Source organism: Microtus pennsylvanicus, chromosome 5 (genome assembly GCF_037038515.1).
Source record: "Microtus pennsylvanicus isolate mMicPen1 chromosome 5, mMicPen1.hap1, whole genome shotgun sequence".
Taxonomy (NCBI): domain Eukaryota; kingdom Metazoa; phylum Chordata; class Mammalia; order Rodentia; family Cricetidae; genus Microtus; species Microtus pennsylvanicus.
The window spans coordinates 80985150-81011594 of record NC_134583.1 but is presented as its reverse complement, the minus strand read 5'-3'; the positions used below and the strand labels follow the sequence as shown (position 1 = coordinate 81011594).

At 49.1% G+C, this 26445-nt stretch overlaps 1 protein-coding gene across 1 annotated transcript in view; it reads left to right on the top strand.

Moving 5' to 3' along the window:
* Cfap46 (cilia and flagella associated protein 46) overlaps nt 1–26202 on the top strand; it is a 95122-nt gene extending 68920 nt beyond the window's left edge. Inside the window, exons 40-59 of the mRNA XM_075974885.1 lie at nt 6237–6425; nt 7181–7369; nt 8858–8998; nt 9078–9257; nt 9651–9821; nt 10499–10596; nt 11110–11186; nt 11609–11703; nt 12192–12313; nt 13173–13252; nt 15293–15445; nt 20180–20250; nt 20351–20411; nt 20486–20521; nt 20857–20959; nt 21618–21733; nt 23414–23495; nt 23825–23961; nt 24064–24141; nt 25936–26202. Coding sequence (XP_075831000.1) covers nt 6237–6425; nt 7181–7369; nt 8858–8998; nt 9078–9257; nt 9651–9821; nt 10499–10596; nt 11110–11186; nt 11609–11703; nt 12192–12313; nt 13173–13252; nt 15293–15445; nt 20180–20250; nt 20351–20411; nt 20486–20521; nt 20857–20959; nt 21618–21733; nt 23414–23495; nt 23825–23961; nt 24064–24141; nt 25936–26057 — 2301 coding nt within the window. The 3' untranslated portion in view covers nt 26058–26202. The remainder of the gene's footprint in view (nt 1–6236; nt 6426–7180; nt 7370–8857; nt 8999–9077; nt 9258–9650; nt 9822–10498; nt 10597–11109; nt 11187–11608; nt 11704–12191; nt 12314–13172; nt 13253–15292; nt 15446–20179; nt 20251–20350; nt 20412–20485; nt 20522–20856; nt 20960–21617; nt 21734–23413; nt 23496–23824; nt 23962–24063; nt 24142–25935) is intronic.
* Nucleotides 26203–26445: the final 243 nt, after the last annotated feature.

Here is a 26445-nt window from a genome sequence, read left to right as displayed (position 1 = left end):
AAAATATTATCAACAACATGACCCAACAGACATTTTTTAATGTTTCACTCAGCAATACTGAAATACATTCTCATACAAATGTGGACTGTCTTCCAACATAGGCTATACTCTGAACATAAGATGAATATCATTAAATATGAATCATACAGAGGATTGTATGAAATTAAATTGGGAATCAAAACCAGAAAGTAAGGGCTGGAGAGATGGCTCAAAGGTTAAGAGAATTGACTTCTCTTCCAGAAATCTTGAGTTCAATTCCCAGCAACCACATGGTGACTCACAATGATCTATAATGAGATCTGATACCCTCTTCTGGCATGCAGGCAAACATGCAGACAGAACACTGTGTATATAATAAATTATTAAATCTAAAAAAAAACAGGAAGCAGAGTAGAAAAATCCATAGACAGAGAAAAGAGACTAGTGGCTTCTGGGGGACAAGGACAGGAACAAGAAGTGATGGCTAATGTTAGTATCCAGGCTAGAATCTAGGTTTCCTTGTAGAACAAACACTGTGGGTTTATCATGTGCTACTGAATTGCATACTTCAGTGATTAGATTAATTTTATTTTATGTGTACGAGTGTGTTACCTGTTAGTATGCATGTGTGCCTGGTGCCCATATAGGTCAGAAGAAGGTGTCAGATCCCTTAGAACTGGAGTTACAGACAGTTGTGAGCCACTGCATGGGAGCTGGGACTCAAACCTGGATCCTTTGCAAGCATAGCAAGTGCTCTTAACCACTGAGCCATCTCTCCAGCCTTTATACTTCATATTTGTTGATTCATTTATGTTGCTTTTACCTCTGATTAAAAAAATATTGTGTGCATGGGAAGCCCCTAATGTTTAGAATATAAGTAGAATAAAGCCGACAGCTCTAGGTCACAGAAGAAGCCAGAGATGGAATGTTTTGAAATGGAGGGCAGAAAGGACATCGGGGAGTTTAAGATGTCATCATTATAGTACTTGGGGGGACCTGGAGCACTAAGCACCTGAATAATAGCAATAATAGCAATGGGCCAGACATCAGTGAGCTCAGCCTTCACCTTAAAAACAGAGGCAGACTGAATCCTGAACAAGTAGCAGATGGGAATTAAAGGTGAAACAAAAAAGTCACTGAAAATCCAAAACAACCTCCAAGCCAAATAAAATCCACGAAACAAGAATTGTCAAGACCTTGGGTATCCAAGGGTAGTCTCTGAGCTGAGGTTCAAGCTCATTGCAGCTCCTTAAAGAAGAAGGTCACAGCTGGGCACATACCATTAATCCCAGCACTCTGGAGGTAGAGGCAATTAGATCTCTATGAGTCCGAGGCCGGCCTGGTCTACAAAGAGTTACAGGATAGCAAGAGTGGTTACGCAGAAAAAGAAAGAAAAAACAAAAACAAAAAAACCTGTCTCAGAAAAAAATAAAATAAAAGGAAAGGAAAGGAAAAAACAAAACAACAGAGATGATCACTAAAGTCAAAGCTGGTTCTTCGGGACAGATCAGCGGTAAACTGAGTCAGACTTATCAGACAGTCGGTCAAGATTTAAGTGCCAAATACCAGAAATGAGTGACCTAGCCCTGCCATGGACTCTGCCCATGTTCAAAGGACAGTGAGGTGACATGTGAATTTTACAAGTTAGGTGAATTAGACCCACACTTGCTCAAAAAGAAATAACTCTATAGCAACTCTGTGAATGAGGGGAATTGAGTTTGTAATTGAAAACCTTATCACAAAGCAAATGTCAAGCCCGGGCAGATCTACTGCTGACTTCTACCAAATAGTTTTTCAAAATACCACCTCTAAGCAGATGATTTTAGAAGTTGAAAGGCAGAAAACATACGTGAATTTTTCAATGAGATCAGTCTAACTCCAAAATAAGGTAAAGGAGGGCATAGTGGCACTCACCTTTAATCTGAGAATTCAGGAGGCAGAGGCAGAAGAAGCTCTGTGAGTTCCAGGACAGCCTGGTCTATATAGTAAGCTCCAAGACAGCCAAGACTACATAGGGAAACCTTGCCTCAATTTAAAAAATTTGAAGCTCAAACAAACAAACAGGCAGACCAGTGCTACACCTGAGCAGAGCTAACATAAAAGTATAATACCATTTTTACTGGTGAAAGACTCCCCGATTCTGTTTTTGCTGCTAAGGACTAATACAGTGATGCCTTACGACTTCTATTCAGCCTTGTTCTGGGTGTTCTAGCCAAAGCTCTCCCATGCTCTTGGGTTGGTAGAATTAACCTAGTAAAAATGGCAATCTTACCAAAAGCAATCTACAGATACAGTGCAATGCCCATCAAAATCCCAGCAAAATTTTTCACAGACCTTGAAAGAACAATACTCAACTTCATATGGAAAAACAGAAAAACCCAGGATAGCCAAAATAATCCTATACAGTAAAGGAACTTCTGGGGGCATCACAATCTCTGACTTCAAACTCTACTACAGAGCTACAGTACTAAAAAACAGCCTGGTATTGGCATAAAAAACAGACAAGAGGACCAATGGAACCGAATTGAAGACCCGGATATCAATCCACATATCTACAAACACCTGATTTTTGACAAAGGAGCAAAAAATATAAAATAGAAAAAAGAAAGCATAATCTACAAATGGTGCTGGCATAACTGGATATCGACATGTAGAAGAATGAAAATAGACCCATATCTATGATGATGCACAAAACTCAAGTCCAAATGGATCAAAGATTTCAACATAAAGCCAAACACACTGAACCTCATAGAAGAGAAAGTGGGAAGTACACTTGAATGCATTGGCACAGGAGAGCATTTCCTAAATATAACAACACTAGCACAGACACTGAGAGAAACAATTAATAAATGGGACCTCCTGAAACTGAGAAGCTTCTATAAAGCAAAGGACACGGTCAACAAGACAAAATGGCAGCCTACAGAATGGGAAAAGATCTTCACCAACCCCACATCAGACAGAGGGCTGATCTCCAAAATATACAAAGAGCTCAAGAACAAAATGTCATCAAAAGAACAGATAATCCAATAAAAAATGGGGTGCAGACTTAAACAGAGAACGCTCAACAGAGGAATCCAAAATGGCTGGAAGACACTTAAGGAAATGCTCATCATCCTTAGCCACCAGAGAAATGCAAATCAAAACAACTCTGAGATTCCATCTTCCACCTGAAAGAATGGCCAAGATCAAAAACACTGATGACAACTTATGCTGGAGAGGTTGTGGGATACAGGGAACACTTCTGCATTGCTGGTGGGAGTGCAAGCTGGTACAGCCCCTTTGGATGTCAGTGTGGCGATTTCTTAGAAAATTAGGAAACAACCTTTCTCAAGACCCAGTAATACCACTTTTGGGTATATATTCAAAGGATGCTCAATCATGCCACAAAGCCATGTGCTCAACTATGTTTATAGCAGCATTGTTTGTCAAGGCCAGAACCTGGAAACAACCTAAATGCCTCTCGACCAAAGAATTGGTGAGGAAAATGTGATCCGTTTACACAATGGAGCAGAAAAAAATAATGACATCTTGAAAATTGTGGGTAAATGGATGGAACTAGACCCAGAAAGACAAATAGAATATGTACTCACTCAGAAGGGGCTTTTGGACATGAAGCAAAAAAAAAAAACAACAACAACAACAACAACAACAAAAAAACAGCCTACAATTCAACAATCCCAGAGAACCTAGACAACAAAGAGGACCCTAAGAGAGACATATATGGATCTCATCTACATGGGAAGTAGAAAAAGAAAAGATATCCTGAGTAAATTGGGAGCCTGGAAACCATGGGAAAGGGTTGAAGGGGAGGGGAGAGAAAGGGAAGAGAGCTAAGAAAAATATATAGATCAATAAAAACAATAAAAACAATTTTTCACAGGAAGCATGATTTTATAGAAATTCATGTTATATACCAAAATTAAAAACTAGAAATAAGCTAAATTAAAGTTAATAAGCATTAATGTTTAATTGAGTTTCAGGATCATATTATATGTCTATACAAAGAATGATTGATTGTATATTAAAAATTAAAACAGTATCATTTATGGCTACTTAAAAATAAAAATTGTCCTCCAAAATGTGAATGCTTATACAATAAACCTTTGCTGAGTATTGTTAAGGATGTCTTAAATAAATGAAAACAAAAGTCGCATTTCTACATCAGAAGACTAAATATTGTTAAGATGTCAATTCTTCCTTAACCATAACTAAGATTACTACAGACACTTTTTAATATATGTTGGCAATATAATTTTAAAGCGTGAAAGGTCTAAAATAGCCAAAACAATTTCAAACAAGAGTAAACTTAGAAGCCCAATAGTACCGGACTTTATACCCTGTTATAGAGCTACAGCATTCAAGACGGTGTGCTTAGTGGGAAAACAAACAAACACGCAAACAGATCAAGAATCCAGAAATAGACACACACATAGAATCTAACAGAGGCACAACTCCATGGACAAAGGATAGTCTTTAGGTGATGCTAGAACATCAGGAAATGCATGTTCAAAAACCTCACCTTCCACTCACACCTCAGCCTGAGGTAGAAAATAGCCTCAAATGGATCAGAAGCCTAAACCAAAAGCCTAGAACACGCAGCAAAGTCCCTTGGTGATGAGATATTTAGCATAGACATGCGCCTAACACATGATCCAATAAAAGGATAAATGGCTAAATTGGTCTTTTCTTTAAGCTACCAAGAAAAGGTGGAAAGACACAGACTGGGAGAAAACATTTGCAAATTTCATCCCTCGATAGCAGTAATGGATCAGGAATTCATAAAGAACTCTCAAAATTTTAAGGGTGAAATATTAAAAATGAGCAAATTATTTGGAGAGGTATTTCCTCAAATGTGTGAGAAACAAGCACACGGAAAGACAAACATCATCCTTGTGGCGTATGGAGGAGTCTCAAAACAACCAGACAGAGGTAAAGCGGACAGAACGACCACGCGCTGTAAGATGCCACGTCTCCAAAGCTGATGCTGCGCCACGGAGCGGCAGACTCTTGGGAGATGGAAAGGCTGTCTTGAGCATGCCCTGCCAGAAACAGAGACAAACACATTTGTATCTTTTTACAGCATGGAGGTTTGTTGAAGAAAAATTAATTCAGAAGGATTAGGAGTGTTCATGGCAAGCAATTTGCCAGATTATTTGGCTGCTTTAGTAATCTGGCCAAGGCAAATGCAGTTCTTGTCTTCCAATCTCAATTACAAATATTAACTCATATTACACCGCACACAGTAAGTACTTCTGTATATGCATATGTGTGGGTTGCAGAAGTAATACAAGTTAAAGAGGCTACCGAAGGGTTCAAGAGGTTTCAGAGGCGGGCTGAGAGAAATTTTATGGAGTTTGAATTGGAAAGAAATCCAGGAAAGAAGCTGTTGCCATAGAGACTGAGCTGAGGACCAGTCAGGTTTGAGAGCAAAAACCTAGTCATCTGCAGAGATGCCAGGGAAGAGCCAGGGCAGAGCAAGTTTGGGTCTTAATGGGCACACACGTAGACAATCAGAGACAGCTGCGTGACCAAGGGAATTAGAAGCCTCCAGATTAGTTAGAGATTTTCTGCCTGGTGTTCTGCATGCACACACACCAGGTATCGGATGATAAACTGGTTTGGGGCCATGCCTTCACAGTGGTAGGTGTCCATCACTTTATGGGTGGTAGGTGAGGGAGTCATGTCCTTTCCCTGGTGTGACATTCTGGTAACGTTCTTGGGCCTGGTTTCCCTAATATGATTTTAATATACCTATATACCCTTATGGTTTCAGTTCACTCCAGTAATTGTACAAAGCGGCTTTTTTTTTTCTCCCAGGAATAACCCATGTATCTGTCCAGACTGCATAGGTTGTGCCAGACAGATGGTGGTGTTTGTGGGTCCAGCCAGGAGCTCAATCATCCTCCATCTTTAAAACCGCTTGCAAAATGGAGTCTCTCAGGGCAAAGGCCCAGCCTGAAAAACTACTGTTTATATACACAATACGAGCAGCTTAGAGCAGGAAACAGCCTGATGTCAACACAGGCTCAAGAGAGGACATGGGGGAATCCAGAGGGTGAGCACCATGTTCCTTCCCTTAGGTTGGTAGTAGTTTTGGTATCTATTGGCATGTCAAAATGTATATCCATTTTACAGTTCAGTTTCATACTTAAATGCATTCTGCCTATGGCAGGTCAGCTATGCTTTGTCAGAGTACTTAGCAATAGTTAGTGTCCTCGGGAAAAGGACCCTGCTTTACCCAGTCCCAACCATCTCAGTTACAGAACATCAACTCCCCACTCATGAGGAGACTGGCTCACCTCAAACTCTGCCTGATAGAAACATGCCTGGACATGCAGCAGCTCATCTGCAAGGAGGCCTTGGAGCTGCAGCTGGAGCAGGGCTCCTTTGAGAAGCTGCTTGCGGACTTCCTGCATAACACCAGCGACTTATCATCCATCGACTTGGTGACTGCAGGGTTCCTTAGCCCCTGTTCTCTCCTGGGGGGCTGACAGTCACACTAAAAGCAGGGTGCCAATCTGTGGGACCCCAATTTCCACCCACCCCACCCCTGCCGTGGCAGCTCTTGATGACTCCCATACCTTGCTGCCGGATCGCCAAGAGGATTTAACTAACAGTGAAGAGCTTATTGGAAGGCATTTCCTTTGTAGGCTTACAGCTTCCATTCCCAGGCCTTGGGGTTAGCCCCCCTCCCCCATTCCCTCCCATCACTGCAGACAGTACAATTTGAATAAATGAATACCAATTGGAAAGAAAACCCTTCTTCCCCTTCCCTTCTTTTCTTCTTTCTCTCCCTTCCTTCCTTCCCTTCTTTCTCTCCCTTCCTTCTTTCCCTTCCCCTTCCTTCCTTTCCTTCTACCCCTTCCTTCCTTCCCTTCTTCTCCCTCCCTCCTTCCTTTCTTCCTTCCCTTCTCCTCCCTCCCTCCCTCCCTCCCTCCCTCCCTCCCTCCCTTCCTTCCTTCCTTTCTACATTTAGCCTCTATCTATAAAAGTTCTGGTTTATATTAGTAGAAGTTGTCTTTGATTATCGTCCCAATATCTAAGTCCCAGAGACACCCCCTCATATTACCACACAGGACTGCATAGAGCAAAGACATCTCAAAGTACCCAGAAGTTCCCTGCTAGGCAGTCCTGGAAGGCAGCTATCTGAGACCTCGGGGTGACTGGGTGGTGGTGACGGAATCTCCTTGTCTTCCTGAAGCAATGGTTCATACTGAAGCGGACCCTGCCTCACACCGTGCTGGCACAGCTGGAGAGTCTGCAGCCGCTTTGCGTGGGCTGCATGGACATCCGTGCCCAGCTTCTGGTCCTGGCTGGGAAGGCCCTCCATCTGCTTTCCGTGCAGACAGACCCGGTGTACCCTTCCTTCTGCTGGGAGGAAGAACTCTTGGTAGGTGGCCATTCTTCCTGCTGAAGTCTACTCCCTGATTGTTCCACCTCGGCTGTAGAACTGGGGCATAAGAGGTGTTCCAGCAACTCAACTAGGAGGGGTCTAGCCTTGTCATCCCTCTGTCTTGGTGGCTTGTGTCTGGTTGTGCACAGGCCCCTGGGAGCTTCAAAAAACTCATGCACTGCTTGGGATACACCTAGGCCCTGGATGTTGACCTCCATGCTAAGATGCGCCAGGATGGGTATTGTCTGCCTCTATGGCCCTCTATATACCACACGGCCCGGGAAATCTCTGAGAAGGGCAAATGACTCCTTTTCCTCTGATCCTCCCAGGGCCCACCCTCTTTTAGGCCTGGGTTCTCTAACAGAAACACTCACTAAATTCAGAAGCCTGGTGACAGTTCTTGCAAGCCTGCCTATCCCTGGTCCCCTTCCTCAGAACCTGCACAGAGATACGTCTACTCCAAGATGGCACCAGCCTCAATAGACAAGCCAGAATGCCTAGCAGACAAACCCCTGTAGGGTTCGCCCTCACAACCCAGTGTAGCAAGTCATGGCCCAGAACTCAGCGCCCAGAGAAGCTCCCAGCCAGCTAGCTCTGAAGCCCTTGGCTTAGAGCCCGGGGTTGTTTGTGCTGAATCCTTAGGGTATAGACAGCATGAACCCAATAAGACCCATGCTGGGTGAGCAGACATTTGTAGCTCCTGTCAAAGTCAGGCTTGAGATGCGGAAGCACAAGCCCCATGGCTCTCTGTCCTGAGTTAGGGTCTTCATCTGTAATACAGTGGGAACCACTGTCTCTAGACATGTAATGATGGCAGTGGGGAGCTCAGGGACTCCAGGAAGCACACCTACTTCCTCCCAGACCCCGGAGTCCCCGCCTCTTTGCATTTGTTCCTTTTCCTCTCCCTCGGCTATGCCTGGCTGCTACTGTCCAGTTTCCTGACACCAAAGCTCACCCTCCTTCTTCCGAGTTTCCTTCTTGTTTTCCAGGCGCGCTCTTTCCCCTAAGCGCCTCTCCATGAAGCCTGCTAAGTTTAATGTGGAGAACTCTCATTCTCCAAGTTCATTTCCCCAATGCCACTGTGATGAGCCCTTGATGGGCTCGATGGCGCTAAGTGGCGTATCTGACTCTGAGGCTACTGCACTGTCTCAGGCGTCTGTTCCTGATTATTAGCCCCATCTCACTCGTGATCACTGTCCTTGGGGATCTGCTGGTGGTCAGGGCCTTGTGGGTTTTGGCAGCACTGACAATCTTGAGAGGTGGCGTTACCCGATGCCAGGTGGGCCAGGGCCTGACTTTTCTCCCACTCTGTATGTGGGCCATGGAGAGACTGCCTCTCAGTTCCTACCAAATTGGCAACACCATTGATCCCCCCCCAAACCCATGGCTCCTGAGCACTGGCAACTTCCAGGACCTACTGATCCCTACCATCTTCCCCTTTCCTAGCGTCTGTGTTCCCCTCTTAGCATATGGTGTACACTGTAGGAAGGCCCCAAGCAGAACAGCCTGCGGTCGCCGGAGCCGGAGACAGACACAGAAGAAAGGAATGTGGAGACCACCTCCAGGGACTCGACAACCTTGAAGGAAGCCCCCAAGGAACAAAACCAGAAGGCTGAGGGTCTGAAGGTACGCAACCCTCCCTGAGGTATTCTGATGGCCTCTGCCTGAAGAGCCGGCCTTAGCTTGAGCTTTGTGCTGCCCGCAGAAGAGGGTGGCTCTGGCCCAGAGGTTCCTGGCTCAGACATCGGAAGTACTGCTGCAGTGTTTGCAAGCCGCCCTGAGCAGCAACCTTCTGGACATCGCAGCCACTGCCAGCTTAGAGATGGTGGAGTGTATTGGCACCCTGGATCCCATAACCACCTGCCAGTTCCTGTCACTGTCACAGGTACGGACCTCCTCTGTGCATCTCCAAAAGGGGCCTTGTCTGTAAGTACCAGGTGCTGCTCTCATTAGGCAGGAACGGGGTGGCCCTGTGGCTGAAAGAAGAAGGGACCCTCCTTGTTCTCTGAGTCTTAGGTTGTGCTGGTCTTCAAGGAGTGGAAGCCAGCCAGGTACCTGTTCTTGTAGCTCTGCAAACACATGCTGTGCTTACCCTGTACCCCAAGTTTCCATGGTGGAAGGTACTACTCTCCCTCCCGTAAGCTGGCATAGTCCAGCTACACGGTGGACAGAGGTCCAGCACAGGGTGACCCACACAGACTCCCAGATGCCCATTTGAGGCTCCGTCACCCTCAGCCCTTTCCCACCGCACACACCACCCTTCTCTGCTCCGTTCCAGAGCTGTTCAACCTCAGAGATGATGCGAGATGTCCTGCTCACAGCCACGGACAACACCAGCAGCTCCCAGCTGGCGGCCCTGCTGCAGCTCCACCAGCGGCTGAGGCAGCAGGACAGGACCTCCACCAGCCTGTTTGCCAGCGTGGAGCAGAGGCTGGCCTCCACTTCCAGGGTAAAGGGCAAAGGAGCCTGCCGAGCTGCTCCTGTGGCCTGGAGGCCTCTGAGCTCACTTGCTGACTGCTAAGAGGACAGCTCCTAAGTGACGCTTACCTTACCCCTTCTAGCTGTGTGGGTCTGGAGGGCCATGCAACTTCTCTGAGCCTCATGTGCTGTGGGTACAAGGACGAGAAAGCTTAGAGAATTGCAGTTCCTTCCCCCCACTTGCCCCAGGGTAGCCTAGGTGTAGTCGGACCTTTTCATGGGGACCGCTAGCTCACAAATAATGACACGTAGATTTATTATTAATTAGGAATGCCTGTCTGCTGGCTTAGACTTGTTCCTAACTAGCTCTTATAACTCAAATTAACCCATTTCTATTCATCTGTGTGCTGCCACGTGACTCATGGCTTGTTACCTCATCCCCCCCATGCCATGCTTCCTCTGCATCCCCAGTGCTGGGATTAAAGGTGTGTGCTACCACCACCCAGCAGTTAGGACCATATTGAAGAAATGTTGTTTAAGGCTTCCAGAAACCACACCAGCAAGCCAAGCTGGACATTTTAGAGGCGCCTGTAAACGTCTCGTGCCTCTGCTGCCCCCTTGTGGTAGTAATGCATTTCACAGCCCAGACCACCCGGGAGAGAGCAGTGGCCCTGAGTCCTGAGTGATTTTTCCCCCTGTCACACACAGGCATGGCAGAGCCTCTGTGTCACAGATCAGCATTTCACCTTCCTGAATGAGATCCCATCCATGTTCCGGATCCTCTTTCTACAGCACTCACCAGACAGGTGAGGTCTCCCCTCCCCATCGCTGTATATTTCTACCCTGTTGAGAAGCGCAGCCAGGAAGCACAGCAAGGAGGCATGGGCATAGCAAGCTCGCCCCACCTCAGCTCCCGTCCTGAGGCAGACTGGGCTATCTAGAAAGCATACTGGACAGACTCAGCTAGTCCACTTGTCAGGCGTGGGCACTCGTTCAATCCAGAGACATGGGAAGTCCTCTTCTGACCCTCCTGGGAAAGGCCAGGGTGAATTTCCGTGATGATGGGGGTGCTCTGTGATCCGTGCCCACACAGGGTCTTTCTGTTAGGTCTGTGTATGCTTACGCTCCTGGGTCTTTTGTAATTTCAAGTCTCACTTGGGTTATATAGACTGATTCGTGGGCCTCTGCCTGGCAAAGGAAGCAAGGAAAGGTACCGATTGGGTGCCAGTTGCCGATTGTCTCGATGGGCTCCTGAGACCCATGTGCCTTGCCGTTTACCTCCTGTGGGAATGAGCTTGTGACCTTCATTCTACCTGCAGGTCCTGTCTGTATGGTGCTGCCTTTGAGAGACCAAAGTCCATGCCTGCCCCCAAAGGAAAAACGGTCTCAGTGGGCGGTAAGCTTGGGTGTGAGCAGGGCTCCTCCCATTGACTGCAGATCGGGTATGGTGACTGTGGGACTCCTCCCCCCCCCACCACACAGCAGGACCTCCTGCTTCCAGATGCAGGGCTGAGGGGAGGCTGAGCCCAGGATAGAAAATAGAATCATCACGTGTTTCTAAGGGATCCAAAGGAGTCCTGCCTCCCGAGAGCTCCCCCATCAATCACCACTGTGTTTTGCCTCTGCCTGAACTTTCTGGGTACCAGACCCTGTGCTGCCCAGGGAGGAATGGGGAAGGCCATGTGAAGGCCTTCCCATCACACGCCTCGCCTCTGAGACATCAGAGTTGAAGATGTCTTCAGGGCCTCTCACATCTCCACTTGTTCACACGGAAGCTCTGCTCTGAGCCCTGTAAAGGCCGTGGGTGTGTCTCTACAGGTCACTGCAAGGTAATGCGGGTGACTACGAGTCGAACTATGTTCTCAGAGCTGTTGACCATGGTCCAGTGGATGCAGAAGCAGACAGAGGTCCAGGTACACAGCAAAGATAAGACCCTGAACCCAAGCCCTTGAAGTCTAAGGCTCCATCTACAGACTGCAGCTCATCCTAGGGAAAGTCAGGTTCCAAGTCTTGGCTTGGGCAGAGTTCTGGGCCCAGATCTCAAGGGGATGAAGGTGAAGCCCTGGGAAAGGTGGGGAGCTCTCCTGACTCCTTGAGTTGAGTCTGACACCAGCAAAGGTACCTGCTTACCTCTTCTCTGCAGAGCATTGGGGTTAGCTGTCCTGAGTCTATCCCTATCACTGGGATACTCCATAGTGTCAGCAGAGACAGGGACAGGGCTGAGATGTCAGGACAGTCTCCAGAAAACCACTAGGAGCACTGTGCTGGGAAGGACCAAAGCATGTCAACACTCTGTCTGGAAGGGTTGAAGCTCAGTTCTTTCCCTGGGTTTTTCCCAGTTTGGTAGCAAGTCCCTATGTAGACACCCATGAACAATAGGCTGTGCTTTGAGTTGGGACAGAAATTGGACACCTTGAATGATGAGGAGCAAGACCCATGTGTACAGAAGCTGAATAACATCCTGGAATACATGGAGGAATATATGAAGCCCATCGCCCCCCTGTTCACCTTCCCAGATGTCAGGTATCAACACGTCATTTCCTCTGAAAGTTTCCAGGAGCAGCCAGCTTCCTGTCATCAGGTGACAGGCAGTTGTCCCTAGCTGAAGCAGGAGCTAGAGACTGTTGGGCATGGGCTACAACTCCCGCAGTAACCAGAATCTTCCCGGAGCCCCAGGAAAGATCAGCCGGGTATAGCTGAAGGCCAACTCCGACTCCAAATCTGAACAGCAAAGTACCGATGTGAGCCGAGTAGCCAGCTGTGATGGGTAGAAAGCCAGAGCTGCGTCCTGAGAATGCCCTCCACATGGAAACTGGTCTCTGAGTGTCCGGTCCCTACTAAGAACCAACCGAAGAGCCTGGCTGTTCTGTGGGTTTTGTAGGCAGGAATCCAGCCGCTGCAACTGCTGCTGCTGCCCCTGCCCCACTGACCTCCTGCTCTGAGGATGGTGTAGGAGAACTAACAGGTCCCCAGGACTCTGGCTGGGCATTCATTCTGAAAGAAGAGAAGGCAGGTGGAAGGTGGCGGTGGCCTTCTTGTCCAGCAGCAGGAGCCCACCCCGAGGTCCCTGTCTGTTGACACTCTGTGAAACTCCTCTGGTATAGAGATGGCCCTCAGTGATTGCTGGGTGTGGTAGCACATGTCTTCAATCCCAGCACTCAGGAGGCAGAGGCAGGTGGATCTCTGTGAGCTCAAGGCCAGCCTGGTTTACATGGAGAACCGTGGGCCCAGCGAGAGCTGTATTGCAAGACTGGCTATGCCTTTAAGAAACAAAACAAAGCAGCAATTATTGGCTGAGGAACAGGCTGGGTGGTGCCTCTCATAGTCTTTGAATATCTTCCTATGCTTTCTAAAGTCTGAACACAGTTGCTCTGAATTTCAGAACACAGATGGCAATGTCAATGGCGGACGCAGGGAAACACAAAGCCAAAGAGAAAGATAGGAAGCTCTCTCTCATTTTAGGTGAGTGGCAGGAACAGACCCACAGGCCACCACTGGTTCCTGAGGAGCCTGTGTGGGCACTCACCCTCCCATCAGGAAAAACCTAGGTGGGTCAGGAGTCACAGGTTCCATACCCAAACAAGTCCCACACCCAAGTGCTACCCAGGCGACTTGAGGTCCCCAGTACACAATTACCCAAGGCGAGGTGAAAGGTCATAAATCAGTGCTTCTTGGTCTTCCTAATGCAGTGACCTCATGCTGTGGTGACCTCAGCCATAAAATCATTTTCATTGCTACTTTTTACAACTGTCATTTTGCTACGGTTATGAATCATAATGTAAATATCCATGTTTTCCGATGGTCTCAGGCAACCCCTATGAAGAGTCATTTGGTCCCCAAAGGGGTCTCGACCCATAGGTTGAGGACCACTGCCCTAGAAGGTGCTGGGCACGGAGACTGACGGCTCACTGAAAGGGGTTGTCAAACAGCAGAGCCACCCTGCCCTTTCTGAGAAAATGGTCACTTCTTGACACACGCAGTGCCTGTAAGCAAGAGCAATTAGTGCTGACCCAGCCCTCGCTACCCTGGCCAGGCAGGAGGAGGTGGCTCTGCTGACAGTCTGCTGATGTTTCTAGGAAGGATGGGTATTGTGGGCCTGCCTTAGGGAGCTCATCAGAGGCAGCCATGGGAAGGCGCTCGGTCCCATCCACCTGATACTCATATGTGGTCTCTGCTGGGGGCATTGTCTGTGGGTATCTTTAGCACAGCCCTGCAGATTTGATTCCTGCTGAAAAGAATGGGAGGGTGCTCTTTTTTAAAATTATAGTATAATGTGGCATTTTATTTATTCTGTCAATTAAAAATGCAATTAAAATATTTATAATAGTAATTGAACTTAATCTAAGAAATCAATTATCATGTTTTTACTTGTCAATATTGGGTATTAAAAAGACTCAATATAATTATGTTCAAAATTATTCATCCCCAAACTTGTAAATATTTGGTGTTGGGATGCTACATAACTCCTGGCAGGAAGGTCGAGTGAGTGCCATCTTGGCTACTTCTGTGATTTTACTAACTTCTTTTTAAAAAGGCAATTTCCTATCTTAAATGTTGTCTGCTTTTCTATTCCCACAAAGAATTATTGACATATGGCCAAGCGGATGGCTGCTTGCCCTCCTCCCCCTCAAAAGAGCCACAATCCCTCTCCCAAGTCAAGCTGGTCATACTGCCATGACCCAGACGTTGTAAGCACTGCAAGACCTGCAAGTTGTGAATGGGTTAGACCTGAATTGGGGCGAGGGGAGGTGGTGCAGAATTATTGCCTCAACTAGGGGTGTGGAGGCTTCACACTTTGTGGGCAGGCTGGTCAGGCCCTGGGTCCTCGCTCCTAGACTGAGTCTCTGCCTTGCATTAAATTCCCAGGATTACAAACACGAACAAAGAGTCACTGCTGGGTTTCAGGCAAACCTGCTCTGACTCTAAAAATTAAGAAAACACAGCTGAAGTGTCCGTAGCCCCGCCTCTGGGTACCAGCATAGCTGCAGGCAGAGTGGCAGCCCTCAGCAGTCTGCGGCACATATCTGTGGGCAGTGAGAGGCTACCGTTTGGGTCAAGAGAGCAAGCCTTCCTTCCAGGATGCTCTGGAGGACTCACTGTTTGAGAAGTCCTCTGGGAGGAGTTTTCATCAGCCTGGACTTTACCCGTCCTGCCTTGGGAGTCAGGTGTCCTGAGATGTAGCATCCTGTAAGGTGTGCCCAGGTCCACGCTGTGAGCTTGATCTCACCATCCAACCAGGTCCACGCTGTGAGCTTGATCTCACCATCCAAACCAGCGGTTGCCTCAGGGACCCTAGCACGCCATCAGTGCAGCTGTGCATCTGCAAGCTGGGCTGGGGCTGCCCTTTTCCCTCGTACCTCCATGCCGGGTACAGCTGCCACCAGGCCAGTCACCTAGACACGAAGTCAGGGCTTGGAGTGACGAAGCCCAGGCTCTAGGGTCTGCCCTGCGCCCAGAGCTCGTCTTTCTTGTGTTTGAGCTGCTGTCGTTTCCATTCCGCAGGGCAGCCTTACCCCGAGTACATGATCCTGATCGTAGACAAGCTCCTCCTAGAGCTGCCCCTCGAGGGGCTCTCCGTGCTCGGTGAGGTCACCTCCCTGTCAAGAGAATTTTCTCTCCAGATGCTATGGAACCGTCTCCACAAGGAGGAGCTAGGTGAGTCGTGCCTTAGCCACCGTAATGCTTGATCTCAAAATGGGCATTTTGAAATCACATTTCAGATAAAACATCGTTAACTCCTGTCAAAAGGTAAGGAGCAAGGCACTGGGGGTGCAGCCCAGTGTGGAGCATTGACCAGCACGTACAAGGCCCCGGGCTCTATAGCCAGCCCTGCAAACAATTGCCAAGTGTTTTTATCATTTTCCTTGGCCCTTATTCACTCAAAATCAGTTCCAGAATAGATACTTGATGCCGAGAATGGAAAGCCCACTTGAGTCCCTGTTACCACAGTAAAGAAGAATCCTGCTGATAAAAAAAAAAAAATTAACACCCAGAATCGTTTGATTAGATGTGGAGGGGCGGTGAGAGAAAACAGGCCCTGAGTCAGGCCTGGGCAAGGCGGAAAACAAGGATTTGGGGACCATCACCTGTGAGACCGCAAGATACTTCAGTCTGTGAAAGTCCTCTAAACTATGCCTGGGGCATTCTGCCACTTTGGAATACATGTCATGCATCAACAAATAGTAAACTGGAGCTGAAAATGTGGCTCAACGATAGAGCATTCACCCAGCGCCAACAAAGCCCTTGGTTATAAACCCAGGACTGCAAAAAGTGAAAAGCAGTCAGTAATCAATAAATAAAGTTAAAAATCGATTAGACTTCTGCTGCTACTCCAGATAAAATAATGCAAGCCATATTCTTCCAACCAAGATGAAGAGAAACCGGAAAAGAGGAAGCAAGGTACCAGCCAACCCAGGATGGCAACATCCTCCGAGAGAGGAAATACATGCTGTCTTAGTTAGGGTTTTTTTTTTTTTTTTTTTTTTTTTTGATTTTTCGAGACAGGGTTTCTCCGTAGCTTTTGGTTCCTGTCCTGGAACTAGCTCTTGTAGACCAGGCTGGCCTCGAACTCACAGAGATCCGCCTGCCTCTGCCTCCCGAGTGCTGGGATTAAAGGCGTGTGCCACCACCGCCCGGCTTTAGTTAGGGTTTCTATTGCCCTGGAGAGACACCATGACCACGGTCACTCTTGTAAGGGAAAAAGATTTAATGGGATTGGCTAACATTTCCAGAGGTCATGTGACATGGTGGCATGCAGGCAGACATGGTGCTGGAGCAGGAGCTGAGGGTCCTACATCTTGACTAATAGGCAGCAGGAAGTGGTGTGAGACACTGGGTGATATCTTGAGCCTGTGTGAGACCTCAAAGCCCGCCTCCACAGCGACACACTTCCCCCAGCAAGACCACACCTACTCCACAAGACCACACCTACTCCACAAGACCACACCTCCTAATAGTGCCACTCCCTTTGGGGGCCATTTTCTTTCAAACCAGCACACTTGACCCAGGAGCTTCTTAGAGACTTGTGACTCAGACATGGGCAGGAACACAGGAATAACCCAGGAGGCTCCTGGGCTGAAGGCATGCAGCTAGGAGCCTGGAGGGAAAGCTGAGAAACTTCGGAACAGCATAGCAAGAGGTGACAACTGTTTAAAAAGATCTACAGAGGACCCCATGGAGGCCAGTGAAAGTGAGGCCAACAATAGTGACCCCAAAGATCAGGGAAAGAAGCAAGCAGCCATGGAGCAAGGGGGTGATAGCTTTTTATTTAAAAAAAAAAAAAGCCGGGTGGTGGTGGTACTCGCCTTTAATCCCAACACTTGGGAGGCAGAGGCAGCAGATCTCTGTGAGTTCGAGGCCAGCCTGGTCTGCAAGAGCTAGTTCCAGGACAGGTTCCAAAGCTACAGAGAATCCTTCTCTCAAAAAAAAACAACAACAAAAAACTGTTTAAAATATCTTTGAACAGACAGTTGAGTGAAAGGAAATAAGAGCAATACTTGTGGGATTTCCTGACAGGCATGGCAAGACCAGAGCAAGAGCTGCGGGGAGCTACTATGCAGGCTCTGCCAGGGCCCTATGCGGTAACTGATGCAGGGCGGCGTCACTTACAGGGGGATTGTGGTAAAATGCAAGCTAAACCCTCAAGCAAACATGAAGAACAATCCAAACCCCAGTGTTCACTCAAGATTGGTGCTGGTGGGGAGTGGGGGAAAGAAGCAGACTGTGGGAGGCACACACTGAAACTCCACACACATCCACAGCTGCTAGGGCAGCTGCAGTTGGGCAGGCCAGTGTGGAGGGTGAGGACTGGAGGCCTCTGTGCCCGAGGCTGAGCAATGGATGGGCGAGTTTGGAATGGTGGGTAGATACAGTGGGTGTCCATCAGAGGAAATGGGGTCCGCCGGGTGAAGGAACACCTGTTCTCCCAAGTCTGTGGCATTCCCATTCACAGTGGCCTAAGTGTCCATCCCTGGATGAAGAGCTACAGAAGATGTTGTGTATCTCTACAACAGCTGTAGAGAAGAGGAGGGTTGCTTTAAGACAACATGGATGAGCCTGGTGGGCCTTATGCTGGGCGCAGACAGCAAGCATACACTATGCCGCTGATCCTGGGAATCTCAGAAAGTTCATCTCCACAGCAGAGAGAAAGGGACAGGCAGGGGCTGGAGCCAAGGGCACAAAATCCTAGTTGCAGGAGAAAGTTTGAGAGCTCGGTTGGGTGACATGGTGATGGTGGCCAATGCAATGCCATGTTTCTTCTGGTTTTTTGTTCTTTTTTTTTTTAAGTGGCAAAGAGTGGGGCTTAGGAGATTCTGCCAGGCAGCAGCAAAGGGAGTGTGTGGTGTGACCATTTGGCAGGCTCAGCTCCACTAGTCCAGTGTATATGTGCTTCAGAGTGGCCTGCTGTGCACCAATTGTGTTTCTCAATTCACGTAAAGAATGAATGATTAAATTAAAAATTTTAAATAATAATTAAATGGAAAGATCCGCTGTTCTGTGTAGTGGGGAAGAAGCAGAGGCACACGCTTGCCCACTGTTGGTGGGACTGCTGCTATTGCTGGGAGGGCACGCAGGACAGCCACCCTGGGAAGTGGTCAGGGGGGTCATGAAAGTTACACGCTGGCCCACAGGTGACACATGCACCCCTCTCCTAGGTCTTTATACAAGAGATACAAAGGCATGTGTAGACAGAAACACTCTTAGGTCATACAACTCCCTGTGACAGTCCAAACCTTGTCCTTGCAGAGATCTGGGGACTTGATCTGACTGGGACCGGTGAGGGAACGAAGACATCACACACACACACACACACAGAGAGAGAGAGAGAGAGAGAGAGAGAGAGAGAGAGAGGAGAGAGATTGGGTGGACTGGGCCCAAGCTGGAAGCTTGGCATGTTTGTCAGAGAGTTGAACAGAAAGACAGGGTTATTGCATAGAACTGGACAAGGGGATGGGTTATTACAGACTGATAAACATGGAGGCAAAATTATTATGAAGAGCTAAACATATCAGCTAACCTCGGTAGGAGTGGTAGTGGAGGAACATCCTCAGACTGTAACTTACTGCAGGGAAAAAGTTTAGCACGATTCATAGAAATCCAGAGACAGAAATTGGGTTCAATCTAATGGTCAGAAAAGCAAAACAGCCAGCTACTGGCTCTTACCTCTACCTCAGTCTGAAATGGCGATCCTGCCTCCAGGAATCCCAGGATGAGACTGAGTGTGAGAGCTGTCTCCTCCCGTCTTATATTCCTCTTTAGGGCTAGGATCAACGGCGTGCACCATTACTGCCCTGTTTCTATGGCTACTAGTGTGGTTACTGGGATTAAAGGTGTCACCACTGCCTGGTCTGTAAGGCTGACCAGGGCAGTTGTTTTACTCTCTGAACTTCAGGCAAGCTTTATTTATTAAAATACAAATGAAATATCACTACAGAAAGCCATGGTGGACTTTTCTTAACACACTACCAACATCCAAACATGGACTAGAGGAAGGTTTAGCCGTTTCCTTCCGAGTCTTACCTTGGGGTATGGGATGGACTTTGCCGTTTTCCCTTTCATTAAGGTCTTTCTCTGACCCCCACAACTGAGCAGGCTCTTGATGGTCATTTGAACACCCTCTTGAATGGATGGCACACGGTAACATATCATCGGTGAGGAGACTTATGCCCAGAGAAAGACTCAAAAGAGGGCACACAGCAGATGCCTTCATTTCTGGAAAATTCTAATAAAGGCAAATTGATTCCTCTTCGAAAGCAAATAAGTAGCTACTTGGTAAGGATAAAGGCCTCAGGAAGCGCAAGACTGAGGGGCATCTGAGGGCCTGTGTGAAGTGCAAGCTGACTCTGACAGAAGTCACCCTCTTCGTGTAGCCCTGAGAAGTGTCCTTGGAAAATGAGGATGGCAGAGAGCCAGGCCTATATCTCAACCCCACTGCCTGTGGAAGCGCTACCCTGAAAGACAGAAAAGGGAGTGGAAGGCACAGGGTGGAAAAGGGTGAATATGGTCACAGTGGGGTACAGAGCCATTCACACGTAACCTCTGGAAAGAACTGCTCCCTGTCCCAGCTGAGCATAGGAAAGACACAGGCTATAAGTCTCTGTGCAGAGACCCTGAGACCATCCGGGGCCCAAATACTACAGGCATTCTGGTGCATTCCTTGTGTGAGAGGTCAGTGGTCAGAAACGGGTGCCTAGAAGCCTTGGGGCTGGTCGTTCCTCAAGAGCTTTTCTTGGGCCTGGGAAGCTTTGTGTTTTGACACGACAAAAATGGGAATCAATGGTTCTCAACCTTTCAGAGTCACGAAATTCAAAATTCGACCTGAGCAGCGCCTAGCGCCTTCGCGGTGCCGCGTGCCTGCTGACGCGTCACACTTGCCTTTGTCCTCCACAGAAGGCAGTATGAAGAAAGAGATCAAAAACAAGGAGTTCAAGAAGAAAAGCCCAGGAAAGAAAGGCACGAAGGTAGGTGGGTGGGAGCCCAGGGGCCCCTTGCTCCGCTCGGCCTGAGTTCAATAAGGCCCAGCTGGTGGCCCAGGCGTTGACGCCTCTCTCTGTGTCGCAGAGCGCCATAATCCGGGTCATCCCACCGGAGTGCATCCTAATCGACTCGGACACTATCAAGTGTATCCTTTGCTGGGTGCTCACGGCCCCCCGGACTCTGCTTTGGTTCTTGAGCTTGTCCTTGACTCGGACCCAGTTGTCGTGGACCCTTACGAGAAGGCCCACGGCAAAGGTGAGAGCATCACGGGGCCCTTGGTATCATGGATGTAGGGAAATCGCCTTGAGTGGCCTTGGAGCCTTGGGTCTGGACACATACTGACCGCCTTGACACTCTAAATACTTTGGGATCTCCTCCCCTCTTCCTTCTCTCTCCCCCTCCCCCTTCTTCCAGACTGCTTATCCTCTGCCAGTTCCTTCATCTAAAGAGGAAAGCAGAGGCGCCAACACTCCCACCTGCGCTTAACACTCTCTCCTCCCCAGCCTCTGTCCAATCCCAGCGGCACAGGGCCCCATCCCTCATGCTCTGATGAGGAAGCCATGGCCTGTCTCTTTTAATTCTTGCTGCAGAGGTGCTGAGCCCCTTTTCCATAACCCAGGACATCCTGGAGAAGTTCCGAGATACTTACACTGCACGTTGGACGGGGCATCTGGGAAGCTTCAGCATTCCAAGGTTGGAACCTGGGTCTCCAAAAGCTGACTAAAGAGGCTGGTGCCCTCATGTGACTCCTTCCCTGCTGGCTGGATCTGCTCTGTAGAGCCCCAGGCACAGCAATAGGCAAGGGAAGCTGTTCTAATCCCAGGGTCACTCGCCCACATGTGACCTACCCCCAGTGACCTTAGGTCCCCTTCAGGCAAAACCACCCAAAGAAGGTATACTACTAGCATAGGGTTAGGTAACTTCCTGTCACTGGCCCCTGAGGGGCACGCCTTCTGTCTTCTCTGTCCGTTGATATGTATGGAACTGGGTCAGAGGGAGCCAAGTCAGTTGGTACAGGGGTAGAGGAGTAAGGCTGTCTGGGGCTGGGGTAGAGGTAGGACAGGGAGGGTGACTAAGACCGTATTAGAGGTTCTATAGTACTTCCCAGAGCCAGCCCCACTGGTTTGAGACACATGTCTGTTTTTAAACTACCATTCTCAGTGGGGACGTCCGTCTGAGGACAGCTATACACTGGGAAAACAAAAATCATCTGGGCCCCACGACAGCATAAAGGGTTCTGTACGGGTGGCAGGGGACATTCCCTGCTGGACAAACAGATCTGGAGAAGGGGCTTGCAGATACATGCCCCAGCCCAGATGTGTGATCACACCGCTGTTTCCACCCTGTGTAGCCAGTCTGACTGGGAGCAGGTATTGGACAGCTGCCGAGGCTTTTTCTTCTACGGGATGGAGAGCAGCTTCCTGTCCCGCCTGGTAGTGGAAAGACTGGTAGCCATGGATCTGCAAGGTGAGACCCCCCGTCCCCCATCGGCAGCCCCAGCCAGGACTGCTGCTTCTTGATCCAGAGTCCAAGGCTCGGGTTGCTTCAGGAAGGCCTAGCACCCTATCCTAGCCTGTCCTCTACCTATCTGAAAACTGTCCCTGTACTCCTTCCAACAACGGTATGGCAGCCACAGGACCACTAACTGCCCTGGTTGCCCTCAGCACCTCCTTATATGCAGACCTCCAGACCCCCCCTCATAAGAGTCAGCTCTGGAGTGTCACCTCCTATGGTTGGTCTGGTAGATACCAGAACCCTTCCAGTGTGAACATGGGTGTTTTGAGAGCCTTGTTCTCTCTGTGTGTCTGCTGACAACAGGCCCAGGAGGCCAGTGAGTCCCAGAAGTGCTGTACCCAGACATCCCAGGAAACCAAAGGGGTTCAGAGAGTTGGTAGAGGACACAGAACCAGGTGATGTATGGAGTACGGTGTGCTCACAGGCACCTGGCCAGCAAGGCCATACCGACACAGCCCTGACAACACACAGCACTCCAGGACAGCAAGCTTGGTGTTCAGACCCATGGAGAATGTGCTGCAGTGTGCTGTTCTCTGTGGGCCACAGCCATCTCAGCAACATGGCCATAGACCTCTCTGGTGTGTCCACATTCTTCCCCATACTCCAAGGTCTTATCCCCACTCACAGGAGGCTGTTTTCTCTTGGCTGCTTAGGGCCAGCCGCCTTGCATAGCCAATAGATAAGCCTTCTCAGGACCTCAGAGATGTCCCTTCCTCCCTCGTGAGCCATATGGTCACTCTCAGGTTTCCATAGCAGCTGTCTGAATGCTCTTTCCACACCAAGACACCCGTGTCCACCATGGCACGTGCTGGCCAGGTCTACTTCCACGTGCATACACCAGTTATACGCGAGTGGAGTGAGCAGGAGCCCCATGGCCAGAAACACTCAGAAGACATTTCTTGTCCCAGTGATGGAGAAAGCCCTCTTAGAAGGACTAATTCACATAAAGTAGGGGGACACATGCTGCGGTCCTTTCTAGTGTCCCCTGTTCCCAGGAGGCCATGTCCCTTCACAGATGGACATTTTCCCTTTGGGGACAGTTGCCAAAGCCCATCTCAGAACTCAGGAACAAGAACAACCTTCGCCTCTGGGTTCATGTTGGTCCTGTAGGTAGTCACGCCAGAAACACATGCTTCCGCTTGTCTCAGTGCGCATGCCTGTCTGGGGGGGGGCACTCATACACACACACTTGGGACCATCTCACATCCCAGAAGCTCTCACATCCACAGCAAACTGAGGGGTGGTAAGTTTGGTCAGCATCCAAAGCCTCTAATATTACAAGGGTACCTTTGTCCGGTCCCTCTTCAGGACCAGCTTCTTATACCACACCACACTGCAGGTAAGTACTGAGGTGAGGTTCTCTCTCTCTCTCTCTCTCTCTCCACCAGTATGGAATCCCAGAAGCTTCCATAAGCGATGGAGGAGTAGAACCGCTTATGCTAGGAAGAATTAGGGGTGGCCCTGAGTGCCTATTTCCTATTGCTCCCTATTTCCTGTGTGCACTCACTGGGTACCTGAAAAAAAAAAACCTGTTGAGAGCCCAAGCCTCAGGCGAATTAGTCAGAGTACAGCTCCCGTGGGGGTCTGGTAATGGTGTGGGTGACCACTGAGGAGCCTCACTGTGTCCTGCAGATTGCCAGATGATGGTCCTACTGGACTTGACCAAGTCCTCTGAGAGCCAGAAGCGGAAGGCACAGTCCTCAGAGAACAAGAGGTACTTAGTGTCCTTGTGTCATCGGGAGCCTGTGGATGGGGAAGGGGGTGTTGTGAGCAAGTGCTGGTACAGTTCAGCTCACCCCAGGGATGGGTGGACTACCAGAGCTGGCTGGCCAACACCTTCCACCTTATGGTACCAAGTCCACTGCTGGTGGGCTCCAAGCTAGGGCTAGGAGCTGTTTCCGGATGGTTTCGACAATACTCAAAAAATGCCATTTCCTGTTAAATGACATTTAACTTTTGCATGTGAGATTGAGAGCTGCTGGTGTAGGACAGGATGGAGGGAGGGACACCAGTCCCTTGGTACTAGTCTGTGTATCCCCACAGCACATCACAACTGTCCTTGGAGAATCCCATTGAGACCGCCATCCTTCTGAGCCTTGTAGGGGTTGAGAGCATTGTGGCTAACCAATGGCCCACGCTGCTGCAGGACAACGCACTGAGGGCCACCACCCTATGGGATAGTGAGTGGACACGCTGGCTATCCCCAAATCTCCTTGGGCTTTTGCTAGAAGCCTGCCAAGGGTGTCCATAGCCCACCTGAAGGGTCTTTTTTTCTGCCCTAGACCTGCTAGCATTTGGCAAGCCACTTGGGAAAACAGTTCGTCTCATTCAGAGGCTAGGCAATGAAACCATTAACCAAGGTAAGGTAGAGACTGCCCTTCCATCTGCATGTCTGTGTGATGTGGTTACATTGTATCTGCCCTCAGGGACAGGGTACTCCCCACTTCATGAAAGAAAAGGAGAGGGAGAGGGAGGGAAGGAGGGAGGAGGGAAGGAGGGAGAGGACGTAAACCAATAAGCATTGTTCTTGTGGAGAAGCCTATGTGATTTGCTCAGCCTCTGGGTGAGGTGGAGCTGAACAAGAGCAGAGAGAGGGGGAGAGGGAGGGAGGGAGGGAGAGAGGGAGGGAGGGAGGGAGGAAGAGAGAGAGAGAGAGAGAGAGAGAGAGAGAGAGAGAGAGAGAGGGAGAGAGAAAGCAAAAGAGCTCAGCTGTATCCTCTAAGCAGAGATGGAGAGACCTGGGTGGTCTCTGTACTTTCTCTCTGCCCAGAGAGAGGACTCTAGGAACTTGGTCACCTAGGCTGCCTGGCCCATGGACTCTATGCAGCCACATGGTCTCCCTAAGCCAAGACAAGAAAACATCTAGGAGGAGGAACTCCCAGACTGAGGGTGTGTCCTGCTAGAGCCAGGAGAGTCACTCTACTCTCATCTCCTGTCCCAGTAAAATTTCCAACAGCCTCTAGCCTGGGGCAGGGGTCGGGTAAAGCTTCAGGCAGGGCTGGAGGATGTTGCCTGTTCTACAGGAGACAAACTCCACCTACCCATCCTTCAAACAAACCTTGTGCCAAGATGCGCCAGCTGCGGTGAAAGAATTTGCAGATAAATTTCACATGTGGATACTAGTGTTAAAAAAAAATCAGATAAAACTCTGGCTAATTGCATTTAGCAATACACTAAAGTGAAAACGGAACATAACTCACGAAGATTTATCCAGGGAGGGAAGAAAATTGAGAAATCTGAAATACATTCGATACAACTCAGTAGGAGATTAACTTCTGAGAAATCGTGTGCTCTCCGGTGCCTGGGATGCAGCTGCCAGGGAAACGAGGGGAGCTGAGTGTGTAAATGAGTTCGGAAGAGTGAATGAGTAGACAGCAGCGAATGAGTGACTGAGGAGTGGGCGGGTGGGCGAACATGTGAGTGAAGGAAGGAGGGAGGGAGGGAGGGAGGAATGAAGCTGCGAGCTAGGGATTGAATGAGTACATTTGTGAGAACAAGTGAGAGCAAGCAGCTGAGCAGTCAAGTAAAAGAAGAGGGACCAGAGAGGTGGACAAAGGTGGTGAAGCCTGGCACTCCTTCCTAACAAGCGAGAAAAAGGACTGGGCAGAGTCATGCCCAGTCCTTCTGCTCTCCAGAGTGGCCTGTGTGCTTCTTTGCCATAAACAGAGAAAGAGCAAACCGTGCAGGTCTCTAGTTCCTGTCATCACAGAGGGGCCCAAGCATGTGTTAGGGAGGAAGGGACCAAATGAGGCTTTTGCCTGTGGGTCGTCCTGCCCAGGGTAGGGGTGCCTCTGGGCTTCACAGAGGAAGCTATGAGGCCTGTCTCCAGGTTCTAGATGTGTCAGGAAGTCCAGGGGAGTAGACAGGGACTGCGATTAGATGTGATCACGTTCCGGTACTGTCGTTGACAACCACAAAACCAGACCACCGTAGCTTCTACACTTGACAGCACTGAGGAGCAGGAGGGTAGCAAAGTCTGTTGTGGTCAGGCTGCAGGGAGAACTCATGGCTCCTTGCAGCCAGAAGCACCAGCCTACTCCCTGATGCTCTCCTCTCTCTGGTATTATGCCCTTGGTGAGGCTGGACATCCTGGCAGCACCCAGGCTGCTGTCAGAGAGCTCTGGGGTTTACAGCTTGTGTCTCATGCTCCACAGATGAGGTTCCCCAGGTCTCCAGGGAAGAGATATTCTCCGAACTGCAGGCTCAGCACTTCGAGCCACGCCCCGCCTCCCTCGGCTTAGTTCTATATGGACTGCCTCACCAAGCCATCGTGTGAGCTAAATTCCGGAATCTGTGGGGCCACTGTCCCTAGTTCTAACCCTCTGAGGAGCCTCCCCACTCAGGACTTTTCCCTCGCTTTCTGGAGTTCATCCCAGCATTGACACAGCCTGATGTGTGTCCTTCTGTCCATGATACATATCCTGAGAAGATGGCTGTTGGTGGGTATACCACCTACGCTCCTGCTTGTCCTCTTTAGCCCACAAGTGTTTCCTGCTTCAGTGTTTTAGTAAACAGCTAAACTTTACACATAACTAAATGTGTGGTGTGTTTCTGGAGGTCCAGGACAGGAACTGGGGCGTCTGGCTATGATCACCACCACATTCGGATGCCATCAAAGATGACAGGAGGACACTATCCTTGTGTGAGCTAAGGGCCGCCACACT